The 20569-nt window shown below is 42.0% G+C and overlaps 1 protein-coding gene across 2 annotated transcripts in view; it reads right to left on the bottom strand.

The window, feature by feature from the left end:
• Nucleotides 1–20298, bottom strand: part of mtm1 (myotubularin 1) — a 30868-nt gene extending 10570 nt beyond the window's left edge. For both annotated transcript variants that reach the window (XM_030723263.1, XM_030723262.1), the window contains exons 1-8: nucleotides 20176–20298; nucleotides 12327–12408; nucleotides 10815–10887; nucleotides 10269–10363; nucleotides 7265–7375; nucleotides 6901–7002; nucleotides 5514–5597; nucleotides 4291–4440 (exon numbers count right to left, since the gene is read on the bottom strand). In XM_030723263.1, the coding sequence (XP_030579123.1) occupies nucleotides 4291–4440; nucleotides 5514–5597; nucleotides 6901–7002; nucleotides 7265–7375; nucleotides 10269–10363; nucleotides 10815–10887; nucleotides 12327–12383 (672 nt within the window). In that variant the 5' untranslated portion in view covers nucleotides 12384–12408; nucleotides 20176–20298. The remainder of the gene's footprint in view (nucleotides 1–4290; nucleotides 4441–5513; nucleotides 5598–6900; nucleotides 7003–7264; nucleotides 7376–10268; nucleotides 10364–10814; nucleotides 10888–12326; nucleotides 12409–20175) is intronic.
• Between the last annotated feature and the right edge of the window lie 271 nt (nucleotides 20299–20569).

The raw sequence follows: 20569 nt of genomic DNA on the forward strand, positions 1-20569 counted from the left end.
AATGGGATATTCTTCCATGACAACTTTATCTCAACCCAACAGAACATGCTTTTCAGTTGCTGAAAACAGAACTGAAGGCAGAGAGAGCCACAAACAAGCACCAACTGAAGGTGGTTGCAGTAAAGGCCTGCCAGAGCTCAAGGAGGGGAAATAGCATTTGGCGATGTCCGGCAGTTCTACACTTAAGGCAGTCATTGACTGCAAATTATTTTTATTCCAGTGTTAAAAACAGTAAAGTCAAGAACAATGGGATGTACAGAGCTGTAGGAACTACAGACGGATAAAGCTGATGATCCAATGGCGATGGAGAGGCTGACAAATGAGGTCAGGCAGGAGTCTCCGCGACCAGACTGGACAAGATTAGAAATGAATACAAAATTAGAGAGGTGAGGTTGAGATGGACACGTGCAGAGAAGAGACAGTGGATACACTGGAAAAGGATGCTGAATATTGAGCTGCCAGGCAGGAAGAGCACAGAGAATATTTATGGATGTAGTGGCTTGAATTATTAGAGTCATAATAAATGTAATCTCCATCCATCCATCCATCCATCCATCCATTTTCTTCCCCTTATCCGGGGCCGGGTCGCGGGGGCAGAAGCCTAAGCAGAGAAGCCCAGGCTTCCCTCTCCCCAGCCACCTCCTCCAGCTCATCCGGAGGGACCCCAAGGCGTTCCCAGGCCAGCCGAGATACATAATCTCTCCAGCGTGTCCTGGGTCTACCACGGGGCCTCTTCCCGGTGGGACATGCCCGGAACACCTCACCCAGGAGGCGGCCAGCAGGCATCCTAATCAGATGCCCGAGCCACCTCAACTGGCTCCTTTCAATGTGGAGGAGCAGCGGCTCTACTCTGAGCCCCTCCCGGATGGCCGCACTCCTCACCTTATCTCTAAGGGAGAGGCCAGCCACCCTTCGAAGGAAACTCATTTCTGCCGCTTGTATTCGCGATCTTATTCTTTCGGTCACTACCCAAAGCTCGTGACCATAGGTGAGGGTAGGAACGTAGATCGACCGGTAAATCGAGAGCCTCGCTTTTACGCTAAGCTCCCTCTTCACCACGACGGACCGGTGCAGCATCCGCATCACTGCAGAAGCAGCCCCGATCCGCCTGTCGATCTCCCGTTCCCTTCTCCCATCACTCATGAACAAGACCCCGAGATACTTCTCCACTTGAGGCAAGAACTCGTTCCTGAGCCGGAGATGGCACTCCACCCTTTTCCGGCTGAGGACCATGGCCTCAGACTTAGAGGTGCTGATTCTCATGCCAGCCGCTTCACACTCGGCTGCGAACCGTTCCACTGCGAGCTGGAGGCCCCCCCCTGATGAAGCCAACAGAACCGCATCATCTGCAAAAAGCAGAGATGAGACTCTGAGGCCACCAAGGAAGAAGCCTTCCGCCACCTGGCTACGCCTAGAAATTCTGTCCATAAAAATTATGAACAGAATCGGTGACAAAGGGCAGCCCTGACGGAGTCCAACACCCACAGGAAACGAATCCGACTTATTACCGGCTATACGGACCAAGCTCTCACTGTGGTTGTACAAGGACTGAATGGCCCGCAACAATGGGCCAGACACCCCATACTCCCGCAGAACCTCCCAAAGGACACCCCGAGGGACACGGTCGAATGCCTTCTCCAAGTCCACAAAGCACATGTAGACTGGTTGGGCAAACTCCCACGCACACTCGAATATTTTTGAGAGGATAAAGAGCTGGTCCAGCGTTCCACGACCAGGACGAAAACCGCATTATTCCTCCTGAATCCGAGGTTCGAGTAACGGACGCACCCTCCTTTCCAGCACCCTGGCATAGACCTTACCGGGGAGGCTGAGGAGTGTGATCCCCCGAAAGTTGGAGCACACCCTCCGGTCTCCCTTCTTAAAGATGGGGACCACCACCCCGGTCTGCCAATCCAATGGCACTGCCCCAGATCTCCACGCAATGTTGCAGAGTCGTGTCAACCAAGACAGCCCTACAACATCCAGAGCCTTCAGGAACTCGTCCACCCCAGGGGCTCTGCCACCAAGGAGTTGTTTAACTACCTCAGTGACCTCACCCCCAGTGATGGTCAAGTCATCCCCCTCATCCCCAGACGCTGCTTCCACTACAGAAGGCGTGTCAGTGGGATTCAGAAGGTCCTCGAAGTATTCCTTCCACCGTCCGACTATAGCCTCAGTTGAAGTCAGCAGCACCCCCCCCGCACTATAAACAGTGTGAGTGAAGCACTGCTTTCCCCTCCTGAGTCGCCTGACGGTTTGCCAGAATCGCTTCGATGCCGTCCGAAAGTCTTTTTCCATAGCCTCACCGAACTCCTCCCACACCCGAGTTTTTGCTTTGGCCACTACCCGAGCTGCATTCCGCTTGGCCTGTCGATACCTGTCAGCTGCCTCCGGAGTCCCACAGGCTAACCAAGCCCGATAGGACTCTTTCTTCAGCTTGATGGCTCCCTTCACCTCCGGTGACCACCATCTGGTTCGGGGGTTACCACCACGACAGGCACCAACCACCTTGCAGCCACAGCTCTGAGCAGCAGCCTCAACAATGGAGGTGCGGAACATGGTCCATTCGGACTCAAATGTCCTCAGCCTCCCTCGGAATGCTGTCGAAGTTCTGCCGGAGGTGGGAGTTGAAGATCTCCCGGACTGGGGCTTCTGCCAGGCCTTCCCAGCGCACCCTCACAATACGTTTAGGTGTGCCAGGTCTGTCCAGCATCTTCCCCCGCCACCTGATCCAACTCACCACCAGGTGGTGATCAGTTGACAGCTCAGCTCCTCTCTTCACCCGAGTGTCCAAAACATACGGCCGTAGATCTGATGATACGATTACAAAATCGATCATCGACCTGCGACCTAGGGTGTCCTGGTGCCATGTGCACTTATGGACATCCTTGTGTTCGAACACTGTGTTTGTTATGGACAAACTGTGGTTTGCACAGAAGTCCAATAACAAAACACCATTCGGGTTCAGATCGGGCAGGCCGTTCCTCCCAATCACGCCCCTCCAGGTCTCACTGTCATTGCCCACGTGAGCGTTGAAGTCTCCCAGCAAGACTATGGAGTCACCAGATGGAGCACTCTCCAGCACCCCGCCCAGCAACTCCAAAAAGGGTGGGTACTCTGAACTGTCAGTCGGCGCATAAGCACAAACAACAGTCAGGACCCGTTCCCCAGCCCGAAGGCGCAGGGAAACTACCCTCTCGTCCACCGGTGAAAACTCCGACGTACAGGCAGCAAGCCGGGGGGATACAAGAATACCCACCCCAGCTCGCCGGCTCTCTCCGAGGGCAACTCCAGACTGGAACAGAGTCCAGCCCTTCTCCAGGAGACTGGTTCCAGAGCCCAGGCCATGCGTTGAGGTGAGCCCAACTATATCTAGCTGGTATCTCTCAACCTCACGCACTAGCTCAGGCTCCTTCCCCATCAGAGAGGTGACATTCCATGTCCCAATAGCCAGTTTCGATAGCCGGGGATCAGTCCGCCAGGGCCTCCGCCCTCGGCCACCGCCCGACACACACTGACCCGACCCCTACGACACCTCCTGCGGGTGGTGGGCCTGCAGGAGGGCGGGCCCATGTAACCTCTTCGGGCTGCGCCCGGCCAAGCACCATGAATGTAATCTGCCTCAATATAATTTTATGATGGATCTCCAAATATAAATGACACTTTAAAAGAGACATGTCTTGCTGTGCATGGGCGTGTGCATGTTCATGCTCACACCCATGTTTTTAAATTACCGTGTGTGCTGAGTGGCTACACTGATCCATCATCATCAAATGACAAAAAAAGAGGACATAATGTGACTATGCATGTGCAGAGACACTCCTTTATCTTAGGTCCATAAGCATTTGGACTATGCATATTGACAATGATCAAAGTGATCGAGATAAGTGGTGATAGCTTCCCAATGAAAATGACTTCTAGTGGATGCATTAAAATAATACTAGAATTATAAGAGTCATAATCTGCCTCAGAGACTGGAGCAGGCAGGGATCGAACCACCAACCAGGTAGGGCCTGGTAGGTTTATCATTTAAAAACTGCATTTTGTATTTACTGCAGTAATCTTTGTCTAATATTAAAATTTGTTTGATGATTTGAAACATGTAATGACAAAATGCAAAATGCAAAAAAAAAAAAAAAAAAAAATGAAATCAGGAAGGGGGCAAATACTATTTCGCAGAACTATAAATATATATTTAAAGAGTTAAGATTGATTTAGTCAAACTCCGAAAGTCTAGACTGTTTACTATGAATAACACAGTTTTGTTATATAGATCAGTTTTGTCCTCACCGGTATGCGTCCTCTTGACCGGAAGGCAGCCACTTTTCTGAGGTCCTCCTCTTTACTTTTGTAGGGTACAGCCAGCACAGTAGGGTAGGTGTCACACAGATCATAGCTCTTATTGATGAATGAAATACGCCACTTGTTATTAGGTAAACCCTGGAAGAGACAATGATCATTATTGGCTACTCAAACTCAGTTCTAGCAAATGCCTACAAAGCATTTCATTGTTTGCCTGCATTGCTAACCCGATTTTTTTTTTAAACTTCTAGTTTTGGTTACACAACAAACGTCTATCCATTGTCTTCTGCTTATCTGGGCCACAGTCACAGGGACAGCAGTCTAAGCAGAGAAACCCAGACCTCTCTCTCTCCTCCATTCACCTCCACCAGCTTATCTCGGGTAACACGGAGGCGTTCCCAGGACAGCTGAGAGATATTAGTCTTTACAGCGTATCCTGTGTCTACCCTGAGGCCTCCTCCCAGTAGGACATGCCCAGAACACCTCAGCCAGGAGATGCCCAGAAGGCAGATGCCCGATATGATTACAAAATCAATCATTGACCAGTGACCGAGGGTGCCCTGGTGCCACAGACACTTATGGGCATCCTTATGTTCGAACAGGGTGCAATGAAGTCCAGTAACATTGCTCAGGTTCAGATCAGGCAAGCCGTTTCCTCCCAGTCATGCCCCTCCAGGTCTTACTGGCGTTGACCACATGAGCATTGAAGTCTCACAATAGGACAACGGAGTCACCAGATGGAGCATCCTCAAGCACCACACCCAGCAACTCCAAGAAGACCTGTTCCCTGGTCTGACGGTGCACGGAAGCGACCACAGGTAAAAACTCCAATGTGCAGGCAGTAAGCCGAGGGGATACAAGGATACCCATGCCAGCCCGCTGCCTCTCACCGAGGGCAACTCCAGACTGGAACAGAGTGCAGCCCCTCTCCTGGAGAGTGGTTGCAAAGTCCAGGCCATACATTGAAATGATCTGGACTATATCTAACCGGTATCCCTCAACCTCACACACTAACTCAGGCTCCTTCTAGAGAGGTGGCATCCCAATCTTGCTAGCCAGGAATCAGTCCACCAGGGCCTCCCCCTTGGCCGGCTGCCCGACACACAACAAACCAATTACACAAAATCGGAAGGCATAATCATTAGTATTGATATCAAAATGAATAGCAGTATCGGAACAGTAAGACCTAATGCTTCACCCATTCTCCTTACCTGCCGTCTAAACTCTTCTATGGGTTTGTAGATAGTCCAACCATTCTCAGAATACTTCTCTTGAGTCAAATATGCAAACAGAGGCTGAAAAGAAGGAAAAGAGAGCAACACTTAAGACATTACAGAACACAGGCTAATGGTGTTATGACAGCAGCAGGACTGATTTGAACATACTGACATATCCAGCAGAGTAGTCACTTTAACAGTCTATGTAACACACATAAGCATTGAACATTTTTAAAAATTAAACCTCCATCAACATTATAATGCTCCTTGTTTGGATGATGTTCAACAGCAGGCATTTAGCACAATGAATGCAGGGGTTTTATTGGTCAGGGTGTTTTACTGGCTCCAAATTATTTCTTACTAGAGAGATAAAAAGTTCCAAAGTTGGATGAAATGTGTTTTTTTTTTTTTTCCATATTCAGGATTTAATATCTGTGAAACCATTCACCTGATCTGGAATGTTTTAAAGAATATTATGTTCCTTGTATAAGCTGTAAATCAAATATCAGTTCCCTACCTGCAAAATTGTGCTTTTCTACAGGCCTGCAAATCTGCTGTCAGAAATCAGACTTCAACCATCCATCATTCTGTTAACCTGAGCTACATTCCCGAGAGTCTATTTTTATAGAGCCATAGTACCAGATATTTTTCCTAAAAAATTTAAAGGACCTACTGTGGCTTAAGTAGTTTTACTAGATGATAGGATTTTAAAATAGGCCCTAAAATAATACTAGAAAATCATCCAAAAACAACTCTACTTGCATCCCTTGAAGTATACTTTAAGGAACCCGATGCCAGAAACTTTTGTATAATTCCTATTTTTTTCAGGCAAATCTGAGATGGTCAGATTTGATAAATTGACATGGACCAGTAAGGCTTCCTCTGAAACACATTTTAGTATGCACAAATACTGTCCAAGCAGATGTAGCTGTGATGTGGGTGGACTGCTGTGTGTCATGGCGTATGAGGGGGCTGCATATCAAAATTTCAGCATTTGCATGAAATGCTTGGCAATGAATCAAATGGAGGATTACAGCAAGAAGAAAAGTTCCTTTCTCAGACAGAACTGGGTGGATTTGAATACCTACACACTGACTGTTACAAGTACAGTCAGTATTCAAGTATTGGCTGCTCCGGAAAATAGAAGGAAGCCATATTCTATTTAAAATGTACTCACACAATGTACAATGTGTATTATGCTCCAGATTTAACAGGTGTTGTTTATGGTCCTTCAGCCAGTGTGCATCTGCAGAAATGCTATAGTTCTATCATCTCAATTTCCCTTGCTAATGTGTTCCCTTGCTTTTTCCACATATGAGGAAAACAAAAGAAAAACTTCCCTCAGTCAACAGATGGCAGCAGAAGGTACAAGGTGCCTTACCAGAGCATGTGAGAGGGGAAAGGCATATCTGAAAAGAATCTCAAAAATATCTCTTCTGCTGTGGCCTTCCTGCTTCAAGGCAAACCTCAAATTCCTCATGTCCTGGTGACAGAACAGATCAAAAGCTTTAATATCAACATGTAACATATAAGACCTGCAAAACAATATTCACAAATGGAAAACCATTTTGTTATGAAAATGTGTAGTTTATGTGCATGTTTAAAGCCAATGAGGTCCAATTAATTGCTTTAAACTACTAACACAATCAGCTTTATTGCATGTATCCAATGGAAGAGATAAACATGCAATGGGACTGAAAAGTATCTATAAAAAAGCAAATGACCTCTGAATATAAAACACACACCTTGCAAGTAATATCCAGGCCATAGGAGTTTTCTCCTCTGCTTGACGCCCCACCCATCTTCTCTACTCGGCTGATGGCACCCAATGGAACGTCCAGCATCACGGTCACATCCTACAACACAGAGATGGTATGTCATATATAAATATAACTACACCCACCACTAAATTAACTTGTCACTATAGACAAATATATTTCTAAAGGAAATGTAGTCATGTTACTTCAGTATCATGGAAACTGTTCTGTTATGCGAGGTCTGGTGTGTACCAAAATACCATGCAGTGTAAAGTCTGTAAAAATTCTAATAGAACTAGTATCTTCATGACCAACAAACCAAAAATAAAGGCATGCATTGGAACACCATGTTTCTCTGAGGTTCTCAGTCTCACAGAACCACAGCTAAAAAGCAGCATCCCATATGACCTGGCAAAGATTTGGTACCCATTCAAACAAATGAAAAGCCTTAGTTTTTTAGAACACTGAGAACAACTGCTCCAAGTATGACCTACCAAGTCAACATTCTGGATCTTCCTTGTTCATATCCCTTTTGTCCTGTACAAATCTCCCACTTTCTTGACAGACTGTATGAAGCACTTCTGTAGAATATTTGTCTGACAATTTACACACTTTTCCCAATCTTCCTTTGCCCAGTATGCATGTTGTTTTATTTGGACCATCTAATATTTTCCCCTCACTGGCTAGCCTGAGAGAGATATGGCTTCTTCTTTGCCCAGAAAGCCAGCAACCTGGAGTTGCCTTGTTGCTGAAGACCTTGAGAATTGTGCTTTACAGGTACCATTTAATATACAGTAGACATCAGCTGAGTTTCTGTCATGCATCCGTTTCAAAAACTAGGAACTCTGATGTACATGTGTTCTTGCTTGTGCACAAGGATGTCCCACTTCTCCCTTTGTTCTGGTTAGAGACAGTTGGTGCTGGACTGTGAAGGGAGTAGCAGGGTTTGCTGATGGAAGATTGATATTAGGGCTGGGCGATGGACTTGAGCATACTTGTTGCAGCCAGAATGCATTTTGAACAAAACTCGGATGCAGTAATGGCGGAGGGGAGTGGCCAAAATTGTAAATAAAGTTTTGAAATTTGACTGTTTCTGTGACATAAAATAAACTTAGGCAAGAATGTAGATGTGTAAACTTCAAATAGCTGCTTGATTTATCAAGCACTTCTTGCCTGTAGGCAAAAGTGCTCTGATGTTTTTGGGGATGTCTGTTCTCTCTGGTCTAACGGCCAGCTCACCTTGCCAGCTGTCACCTGACCAGGTAGTCGAAGCTCACTATACCTGGATAGAACCCCTGCTGGCTTTCACCACTCAGTGGAAGTTAAAACACGAGATATAATGCACTTAGATGATCTCTAACGGTTCATCTTTGCTTTATTTCAGTGTTTCATTTGTTCCTGCGCAAATTGGTTTGGCTGAGATTAAAGTTAAGCTTCATAACTAGATACTTTCATTTAACTTGTACTACTGTAGAAATATTAGTATATTTGGAAATGTATTTTTTATTCCCTGCTGTAGAAATGCACTACAATTTTAACAGCGTATTTTGAATTAAAACTAACATTAAAAAATATTTTAAGCCAGGGAAAAACACCAGAGCCTTTTCACAGGAGCAGCATCTCAACGTTGTTCGTGGAGATTGTGAAAACTGACGTCAAGCCTGCTCCAGAAATGATCAAATCATTTGTTTTTAATATTTATCAGTATTCTAAACACCAGCTGTCTACTGTAAGTGTTGGGAGATTTCTAGAATAAAAATAAAATCATGTTAACATCTAACCTGTTTGTTCTTGCTCAGTACGCAGCGTGAGCTGTGCATACAGGTATAATGGTTTTATTCGAAGATGAAGTTTGTGCTTAAGTCTTGTACTGACTGTTGTTGCTTAACTGTACGAAGTGTGTTAGAAATTATAAAACAGATCATATGGATCTATGGATGTTAGACGACACCTAATGATGGCTTTGAATAAGACTAAAGTCAGGTAAGTGTATTTAGATCTGAAAACAACATTCAGTGAAATTAAGGGGGAAAGCTGCTAAAAACACTGGAGCTGAGCTGTGATGCCTTTAAGTATTCTGGTGTTCCAATTGTAGAATGATCGCGCGGGAGTCCAGATTTCCTCAGGAAGTCCGGACTCCCATGCAAACCTGCCAAGTACAGACTAGCAAGTACGCAAGTACGAACTTATGTAATTGAGGACTGAGAAACAGCCAGGGTGTTTTGTGATTATTATTCTGAGGCCATTACATTCTTTAACTTGGATTTAACCTGAAACTCATGGAAAAACTGGAACCATGACATAGAAATACAATGAAATGAAATAAAACATTGACTGTTATATCAGAACCACTGAAAACAATGAAAAAACTGCTTTGTTCAAAAAAATTAAAAGAGAAATATTGGCAATTTCCCATATTTTTTGAAGGATATAAAGACAATCCTGGATATTTCAGTTCCAAAGCTAAAGTTAGCAAGATCAGTGGCATTTTATGTTTATTCTTTTAATTTCTTAAATGGAAAATATGCAGCAAAGGCATTTCAGTTGCACAGCTATTACCCTGAGAAAGACTTGTCCAGGGTGTACCCCACCTCACCCTATGACAGGCTCTAGCACCACCAACCTAAAGCTGATATGCAGGAAAAAAAAATGGATGGATGGATGTTTGGGTTTTTCAGCTATTCATTAAGCTGCAAATCCCACTTCTTCCCAACTAAATTACACTCCAGAGCAATACAGTGGAGTGGAATGGCATAATCACAAATGTAAAAACAACCATTGTGTTATCATACTATGTCAGCAGACTAATATGAAATAATTAACAGAGATGGTTCACAGAAATAGTGTTAGATATGTTATGTAACCCAGTTGCACATCGACTTCGTGATGGCTTCCATCACACACACACACACACACACACACACACACACACACACACACACACACACACACACACACTGAGCGAGCTTTACATGAGTTTAATGGGACTTACAGCATCTGAGCTCTTGAAGTAAAGTCTGTAGTTGGTGATCAACACTTTGCCCTTCACAGCTCCATTGAATGGACAGATATAGATGATATCTTTATCTGAAATACATACAAGCAGATTGATTTGACTTCCTACCCACCTTCCCACTGATCTGATTTTACACTCAACATAGGTTCCTCTTTCCATGTCAGTACTGTGGTAGAGATGTCTTGTACTTTGGGTGGTGGTGGTGGTTCATCACACATGCACAGAAGAGGAACCAAGAGAAGCTTGTGCAGCAAAGGCAGGGCATAAAAAAAAACCTTATTTTCTGAGTATAAGAGACTAATAAGAATGTACCTAATTAATATGTGCAATGTGTTACTAAACTGTATGTAAAGTGATAAGAGGTGAAATCACTACTCAGGTACAGTAGCCAGCACCAGAAGACAATTATAGGCTGACCTATGAATAAAACTAGTGATAAATGGGTAGAATAAACATGGTTTACGAGTTTTGCCAGAAGTGATCATTTAGTCATGTTCATCAGCTACAGGGCACTGTACTCACCAGTAATTCTTTCCTCTCCAGGCAGTAGGGATACATGAGCTAATAAATCCATCTTCAGAGACTCTTTGGGGGTCTACAAACGAACACCAAAAGTTGCATCAGTATTTATGACTATTTTAAATTTGCAAAGATGTAAAATCTTAGCCAAAATCAATGTTTAAAATAATGTAACAATATTTTTTGGCTTTTGTTGCTATTTTGTCCCCCTTCTTTTGACAGGGAACATATCGAGCAATAAACTGCCTCAGTACAACATGGAAGCTCCTGTCAGGCATCATAGTGGCTGAGAGATGGACAAGCACATGGCTCAATACATGAGTGAGGTCCAGAAAGGAATTGGCAGATATATCAGAGGAGCAAAACACCAGCTACTGGTAGACAGAGCAGTCACTTGAGACTGTAAGACCAGACTGACCAACCTGTGCACCACCTGGATTGGCTATAGGAAAGACTGGGACACTCTTCCCAGTATGTACCGGCCCCTTTAAAACACAGTGCCAAGTGTGTTGTCACATGACTGCCCCATCCATTCGGTGAGATTAAAGTCTCATGGAGGAAAACTCAAACACTGAGCTGACTGCACGACTTGTGACAAATAAAAACGCCGTGTCGGTTGTTTGGATACATTTTTCATTTTAGTAAAGATGACAGAAAACAAAAAGCGCTAAAGGTAATAACACAACCCTGTTACAAATCTTGAAACACAATCATATTACTGAGAAAATTGGTCATTAATCATAATTGAGGTGAAATGTTAAATGTTCAAATGTGTTCAAATGTGATTTTGATTTGAAGTCGTATCGCCCTGCCCTCATATCAATCAATTCTACTTGTGCACAGTTTTTAGTACTCACTGGCCCCCTGTCTCACTTCAAAATAAAACACGTTTTAATGACTCAATCTGTTGTTACTTTAAAAAGTAGCTAACATGACAAATTAAGATCACCCATAATATATGATTGAGATTGCATAGCTCGAAATTACATTTTAATAGGAACTTGTTACAAATCTTAATTGTATATAAACATCTCATGCATATAGTAATTAACATTTATTTTTAATAATGACTAAGAAAATTTTTATTAATTGCTCTTTAATGGAGTGGCTCCACAGCATCGTGGTTAACACATTCACTTCACACGTGAAAGAGCCCTGATCTGAGAATGGGCGAAGACACAAATCCTGCGAGGTTTGCGTAAAAATCTGTCCCAAAATCAAATAAGAGGATCAATTTCCTGCAGTGACTCCTTGCAAATAAGGAAGCAGCCTAAACAATTTCCTACAGTCCTTTAAATGTATTACATATCCAAATAACAGCCAGAACTCACACAATATAAGCACAATATAAACAACCCTGAGGTGGTGCATTGCCAAACTAGGTGTAAATGCAGCCAATAGTGACTCAAAAGTCAGATATTACATTTTAGAAGAATCCTGCACCTTCTTCCTTTAATAAAGTCCCTCTGCAGATTGATTAAACGCAGAACACAAACAGACAAAACGCACACTTACAGTGGGGGTGTGTGGTTCTAAGACGTTGGGGTTGCAGACTGAGACAGGTGAGGCCATTGCTGAGGGAGGGAGTTTCCACAGGCTGAGAAAGAGAGACATGGGACTGTTAGTGGTGTCAGAAAAGCTGGGCTTTTAATTTGTCAGTAAAATGCCAGATTATTCATGAGCAGAAAACATCAGATGCCACTGCCTTTTATTAGCAGCTCCAAGACTAGAACAGGATTTCCACAAATACTGCTGTCATATGGATGCTGTAAGCAAAACGGCAGTAACAACCAAGACATATTTCTTAATAACTGTTCAATTCAATTACAGTTTATTTTTGTAACACCAGTTCACATCTACAATCACCTCAAGGTGCTTTTTATTGCAAGGTAAAGACCCTAAAATATTAGAGAGAGAACCCCAACAATTAGACAGTCTCCTGTGAACAGCACTTGGCAACAAAACTTAAGATAATCTAAAAGCTTAGTGTACACACAGCGAACCAAACTGTATGATTACAGAAAACTTGAGATTATACAGCAAACATATGAGGTGAACCCAGACTACTAAGACTTTAATGTTTAACTGATATTCTGCATAAAATATGTTGTTTAAGCGATGGGCTTAATATCCACGTATCACCAACTGACTCAGACTGTGAATCCTTTAAACATGAATGACCCAACTTGTGCCATGCTTGTATCATTATTAACTAACAAACTTCCAATACTGAACTATGGCTTCCAACAACAGACACAGCAGTAAAGTAAGGTAAAGTGCATTAGCCGCAATGCTGGATCTTGTCACTCGACATAAGTCATAGTAACACAAACCTGATCTACATGTTTTAAGTAAATAAATAAATAAATCATCCTGAAAAGCAGTGGCTCACAAATGGGGTACCATCAATTTTTGGACAATCATCTGCTACAGTAGCCAATAATGTGTCTTCTTTCTTCACTCACACTGCCATCCTCCTCGGTGAGTGCCAAGGAAAGTTTCAGCTGTTGCAATTTTCCTCCCCATAGATGGGCTCAAACACGTATTCCCACACCCCAGGCATAATCCCTTAAGTCAACTGAATCACACAAGCTACTTTCACTTTCATTTGTAGAATTTTTCTGAGAAAGGTCAGATAAAATCACTGATCTGCACACTGTCGTCCATGTTGTGTTGTTTGATAATATTCATGGTCATCAACAGAAGATGGTGCTTGCAACTGGTTTTTAGCAGACAACTGATTTGAGGGGCATGGTGATACGAAACTCATGTGACTCAGCTGTTGAGCCACATGAACAAAAATAACATTACTGTTGGTTCTAGGGGTAATTTACTATATATATATATATATATATATATATATATATATATATATATATATATATACACACACACACACTCACATCCTTATCCTTCAAGTTACTTTAGTTATTATTGTTAGTAGCATTAGTGAAGGTTACAAAGGATGTTTTTGTAGCCTCTGGCTCATCAATACAGTGCAGCATTTGATACTGTTGACCATAATATTTTATTACAGAGATTAGAGCCTGTCACAGGTATTAAAGGTATTATAGTAGTTTGAATCCATCCATCCATCCATCCTCCCTCCCTCCCTCTTCCACTTATCCTTTTCAGGGGTGGGGGTGGTGTGGTGTGGTGGGGTGGTTTGGGTGGGGGGGGCTGGAGTCTATCCCGGCTGTCATAGGGCCATTCACTCTAACTCTGGTTTCTTTCCACAATCCAAAGACATGCAGTTAGTGGGATTAGGTTAACTGTTGATTCTAAATTGCCCATAGGTGTGAATGAATGTGGTCATATTTATCTAATATATATCAATTAGTTAACAGAAGAGGGGCTTGAAAGCTGAAGGCTCTACCTCCAATTCTACTTTTAATTACCCTATTAACCACAAGTAAGCCAGCAGGCTGAGAGTGAAGTGCTCTATTGGGGTGATACGGTACTATAAGGTCTTAAAGATAAGATGGGGCCTGATTATTATTATAACCTTGTTTGTGAGAAGAAGGATTTCAAGTTTAGTTTTGGATTTAACAAGGAAATGAGGCAAATATGGGAGAAGTCTGCTCTCTCTTTCTAGTCCCTGTCAGTACTCTCACTGCAGCATTTTGGATCAGCTGAAGGCTTTTTAGGGAGCTTTTAGGACAACCTGATAATAATGAATTACAATAGTCCAGCCTGGAAGTAATACATACAAGAACAAATCTTTCAGCATCACTCTGAGACATGATGTTTCTAATTTTAGAGATATTACAAAAATTCAAGAAAGCAGTCCTACATATTTATTTAAACCAGCTCCCAGTTTGGATTCAGGAGACAAACACCCTCTCTATTTTTAAGATTAGGCTTAAAAGTTTCCTTTATGATAAAGCTTATAGTTAGGGCTGGATCAGGTGACCCCGAACCATCCCTTAGTTACGCTGCTATAGGCCTAGGCTGCTGGGCGGTATTTCTTTTTCATTCACCTCTTTTCACTCTGATTACAACCCATTCTGCATTTGATCATTAGTTATTATTTATCTCTGGCTCTCTTGCACAGTATGTCTCTCTCTCCTCAGCCCCAACCAGTCTCAGCAGATGACTGCCCCTCCCTGAGCCTGGTTCTGCTGGAGGTTTCTTCCTGTTGAAAGGGACTGTTTTCCTTCCCACTGTCACCAAGTGCTTGCTCATAGGGGGTCGTTTTGATTGTTGGGTTCTCTCTTTAATTATTGTGGGGTCTTTACCTTACACTATAAAGTGCCTTGAGGCGACTGTTTGTTGTGATTTTATTTTATATAAATAAAATAAAATTGAAATGAACTGAACTATTCGGTCACGACACAGGAATTTGGTGGAAAAAAATTCATCTTCTGCCTATACAGGCATATGCGGTGATTGAAGCTTGAAATCTTAACTGTAAATTTGATCTGCAAAATGTCCATAAATTTTTGCACGACACTTTAAAAAGTTATTTTACCTCTGTACACATTCATAGATCTTATGTAGTGCTTTTCTACTCGAGCACTCAAAGTTTGCATTCATCCATTCACACACATTCATACAAGCACTTTTTTCTACATCTAAGTGCTTTCTATCTAACATTCGCGCACGCATTCACACTCCAATAAATACATCGGGAGCAATTCAGGGTTCAATATCTTGCCCAAGGATACTGCAGACTGGGGCAGCCAGGAATAAAACCACCAACCTTCCAATTACTAGATGACCTGCTCTACCTCCTGTGCTACAGCCACCCCCTGTACCAATTACTATTGAGCCTCTGAAAACAGGTATAAAAATAGCTGTAATTCACTACAGTTAGATAACTTTGTTAAAACCTCTCAAATCCTTTGTTAAACCTGAACATCTGAGTTTAATTACATCCTATGTGTCTGATTATGGTGGTGATGTACAGAGGCAAAATTACAAAACAACAACAACAAAAACGGGGGTCACTGTCCAAATACTTAAAGACAAATATACATATATAGCGCACTACAAAATTGTATTGACAAACTATAGTCTACATAAGCTTATATGATACGCTGATTGATGCAGATGATCATGCATCTAGATGTGTTGTTAAATACTGCTCAGAGAAAAAAAGATTTGAACGCTTACATGAGGAATTGCTATCTGCCAGCAGCTGACTGAAAGCTGTGACTGCCAGCTGGCTGCTGCTGCCATAGCTTCCAAACTCACCCTGATTTCTGCTGCTTCCATTTAGTGAGTGAAATTTGAGCTTCAGGACACCAATAACACGATATTTTAGTCGATTTCATGTTTGTACTTGATACCTGTATTGTTAGCAGAGTGTAAGCTAAAGCAGCTAATGTTACTAAATATTTCCAGTGAGCCAGTGTTGCTTTATTCTGAGGGCATGTTTCCAGAGTGTAAGTACTCCTTATATGGATGGTCCTAACTGCTAATAGAAAACATGGCGCTAAAGAAGAGCAGCAAACCAATGTTCTAGGGCTGCTCGTTTATGGAAAAAAAATCATAATCACAATTATTTTGGTCAATATTAAAATCACGATTATTTAACATGATTACATTTGTAACCACACTGCATTTACTGCACTTAAAGAACAGTGAATACAGTATATTTATACAATATCTTGAAAAGAAATATTAAATTGAAAATAAAATACAGAAATTCAGCAATATAAATAAAATATAAAAATATATATAAATAAATTACATCAATAAATATGTTATAAATTAAACACAAATAAATAAATAGAAAGGAAATACCAGACTAATAATATTAAGAAGAAATAGGACCAAGTTATTTAGACCAAATAAATTTGTGACTGCCACAACAGACTGAAAGCTCCTGTACATGTACGTAAAATTTATGTTCAATTAATTCCAGTCAGTAACTCAAGCCAAGCCCATGGAGACTGCCCCATTATAGCCCAGAGCCAACAGGAAATGCGTTTGTGTGATTGTTTGGAGCCAAAATCTAAATCGAAAATTGAAATTTGATTAATTGCACAGGCCTACAACATACCACACCTCACTATATCTGTCTGTTAACATTATGTGCTGCGTTGAAGCAGCTGGCATCAAATGTTAATGGAGTAAATAAAATGTGTCTGATTTTTTGCACCTATTTTTTGTTGAGTTTTTTGTCTTTTCTGAAAACCCTAAAAAAAAAAAATGACTTAAGCCATTATTTTAACAAGGTGACGATGTTAACTGGAGTGTGCCATGAGAAAAGAAGCCTCCTTTCTTTATGCAACAACAGACCATGAAATGAATGCTTTACTTCAACAAAGACATTCTCATTTTAATAATGTTAATTAAAGGCATTCAGTGGATATGATATGTCAAGATTTGAAGTTAAAATGTTAAATTCTCAGTATTCTCAGAGACAAACCACCTGTCACAGTTACAGGGTCAATGAGAGCTGTATGAAAGCAAACTAATAATTTAGACCACAGTGTTTTATACCTATATGAAACTGAGTTTGCTCCTTGGTTTCATTAGGAAATTGTAAGGAATGCTGAGCTGAAATCAAACTGCATTGTGATGTAGGCATTTGTTAAGGTGTGTGAAGTGAAGAGTGGAGGGAGATGGAGATGGCATCTTCTGTGTGTCTGTTTTTTCTGAATGCACTGATGTACTGGATGGAAAATATCTGAAGTATTTTCACCATCTTTGCCACAGATGTTCTGTGGAGTTTAAGTCTGAATTCAGTTGGAGGCACTTAAGGATAGAGAGAGACTTGTCCTTAAGACACTCCAGGGTTGCTTTGGCTATTTTATTTGGCAAGATGAAATGTTGCCCCAGACTCAGGTCTCTGCACTCCTGAGCAATTTTTTCCCTCTGCGCGTTTGCATATGTCCTACCTCCTTTTAATTTTGACCAGTCTTTCTGTTCCCTGCTGCTGAAAAGCAGCCCCACAGCATGATGGTGCCACCACCAAGCCTAGCTTAGCTCGGTATTAAATGCAGTAAGCAGTGCCTGGTGGAGCCATACACAGTGCTTGGAATTCTGCCAAAAGAGGTCAGTTTTTACTTATCAGAACAAAGAACCATTTCCCTCTTTCACTTAGACTTTCAAATGCAGTCTCCTAACACCAAAATGGCAGACCAAGGTCTTTCTTGTTCTGTTTATTAGTCCTGGCTGAATAGCCATAGCACTCCTGGACACACTAAAAGCTTTAGATCTCTTTTCTATGTCCTTGCTCTGACCCCCCCAAAAAAAATCCATTCAGGTGGACTTCAATCAAGTTCTAGACAAATCTCAAGTGGTATAAAAGCAAATGCGAGACACCAAATCCCAATTCAGAGCTGCAGCAAAGGGTCTGACTTCTTCTGGTGCTTGACTTTTAAATTTGAAAAAAGAAAAAAACAGTCATGTTACAATTAGACAGTTTGGGTTATTAAGTGTAGGTTAATTGCCCAAAGTCCTAAAGCCATTAAAAAGATAAGTTATCAACAGTGCACAGTGTGCAAAAAAAAAAAAAAAAAAAAAGTGACTGGGACTGAAAAACGCTCATGCACATGAAACTACCAGCAAGTGAATGCTTCCCCATTCTGTGAAAGGCAGGGGCAGCAGGAGCTTGAATAATTAAAAACCGATGTGAATAATTACAGTCCGTCTAATTGGAGGGTTTGTGGAAAATGAGAATTGCTGCTGTGGTACAATATGTTTCCAAAACGTTACTTATCAAGTGTCTGCACTGCAGCTTTATAGCAATTACTTTAAAGTAGTCCGTATAGGACCGAAAGCATAAGTAGTATAAACTGGCTATAAATGTCTGCACACACTCTTCACTCAGTCTTCGATAGCGCCTGATTTAAGTCAGTATTTTGGGTGCACAAGTTTCCAGACAAAGTGAAACAAAACCATAATTAAGAGGTTAACTATTCAGTTCGTATATGCTGAACACCATTTGGATTTTTAAGCACACACCCAATCTCCATGGCTTAGTGTGTGAATAACTGACCAGAATAGGTATTGAGAGAAAAAATAAACTTTGCAGTGCTTGTGCTTGGACCACAGCTCATTTAGGATAAGCACCTCTGTACCTGAGACGTTTTTAAGCCATAAAGAAACAAACTAACATTTTATAATAGAAAATATGACAAAAAAGGTTTTTAACTTTGTCAACTAATTAAAATGAAGAGGAATCGACTGAGCTATTTTGTATGGATGTAGTAGCAACTGCAAACCACAACCGCAGAGCACGAGTAGGTCTGGAACCACAGTATGAGAACGATACTCTGGAAAAACCCAAGTACTACATTTAAAGATATTTTTTCTCAAGCCTCTCTTTTTGTTTTGTTTTTAAACCTTTATTTTACCAGGTAAAATGTTTGAGAACTAGTTCTCATTTACAAAATGACCCTGACCTCGTTGACAGGTACACCAAAGCAAACTAGAAACAAACGGCTAAGATTTGACAAAAATGTAGCAACTTCACAAAAGCAGAATTAACAGCAGTGCAGTTTGTATTAAGTTACATTAGATTTGACAGGTGCACTTAATAACGTGAAAAGAGAGTGTTTATGTGACAAGATAACAATCAGACAAATATTACTGGCCACGCTGATGTAGGTACTGATTTGGCTCCAGGAAACAGAGGCTGATGCAGTAAGACGAGCCCGCAGTCAAAATCCTTCAAAGTATAAATATGGCTGTTACTTACATTTACAGGCATATTTTTCCTTCAGCATTTTCTGTGCACAGAGCTAAAAAGGCCATGCTAGATTTGTCTAAACGAGTTCAGCACTGGAGCTGCTTCTTTCTGCCGCGCACACCGGCAGCTCAGCAGCTGACTATCATAACCCACAGAAACATTTCCACTTGGACAGCGCAGTGTGCACCAACAAATACTTCACTTTATCGGGAAGCACGACCAGTATCGCATAATAATGAGTTAATACACCTGTTTCCAGTAGACGCTGTTAAAGGTTTACCGGTAAAGCGTAACTGAGAGTGAGTTAGTTAGCTACTAATTCCCACAGACACAACAACACAGACGGGCGCCCATACCCAGCTCAGATATTTCAGTCCAGCCAAAGTGTGCCTTCCAGTCTTTTTACTACCACAATAAACTCAAAACCGGGAAGTGTTTATGGCAAGATGTGAGCACAAAGAACAGCTGAAAGCGGAGTGAAGAAGAGACACAGCTACACCAAAACGCCTCAAATGAACTTTTCTAACTGTGCCGTTCCAACAGGCACAGATGTGGACTTGCACCAGGAAATAGAGTAGGCCTAGACGGACCGATAGCTTGTTCCACCCGAGATTCTCACTTTTTCTGGCTAACAGTGCGCAGAAACCGACAACAAAGCCCTCTCAGTAACACTTAATATGTACTCAGGTAGCCTCGTTCCGGCCAAATGTCTCAACTTACCCGCAAAGTGCGATTCTCCCGTGGCTAAAAGTCGGCCTGTTTCCCTCAAGCTACAACAGGAACTCACTCTATGTCACGTGCCGGCCTGTCATGGCGCGGATTGGCTGGTTGTCAAACTGGGGCTCGCAAAGGGTCCAGGGAAAGGTAGTTTTTAAATGCCCTGGCCTATGTACCTTATTAGGAGCAATGATCGCTATGATCGGTGTGCTTATTTTTAATGTGAAGCAGCTGCTGTATATGTATATTATAGTAATGTAGAACTAGTTCTTCCAACTGAAATAATTTTTCAGAGTTAAATTCAACTTATTATGATTATTTCCAGTCCTGTATTTTTATTCTTGGATTCTACTGGAGCAATTCTGCGGGATTCACAAGTCACAGTATTGCTTATTTG

This window comes from Archocentrus centrarchus, unplaced genomic scaffold (genome assembly GCF_007364275.1).
Source record: "Archocentrus centrarchus isolate MPI-CPG fArcCen1 unplaced genomic scaffold, fArcCen1 scaffold_24_ctg1, whole genome shotgun sequence".
In the NCBI taxonomy this organism is placed as follows: Eukaryota; Metazoa; Chordata; class Actinopteri; order Cichliformes; family Cichlidae; genus Archocentrus; species Archocentrus centrarchus.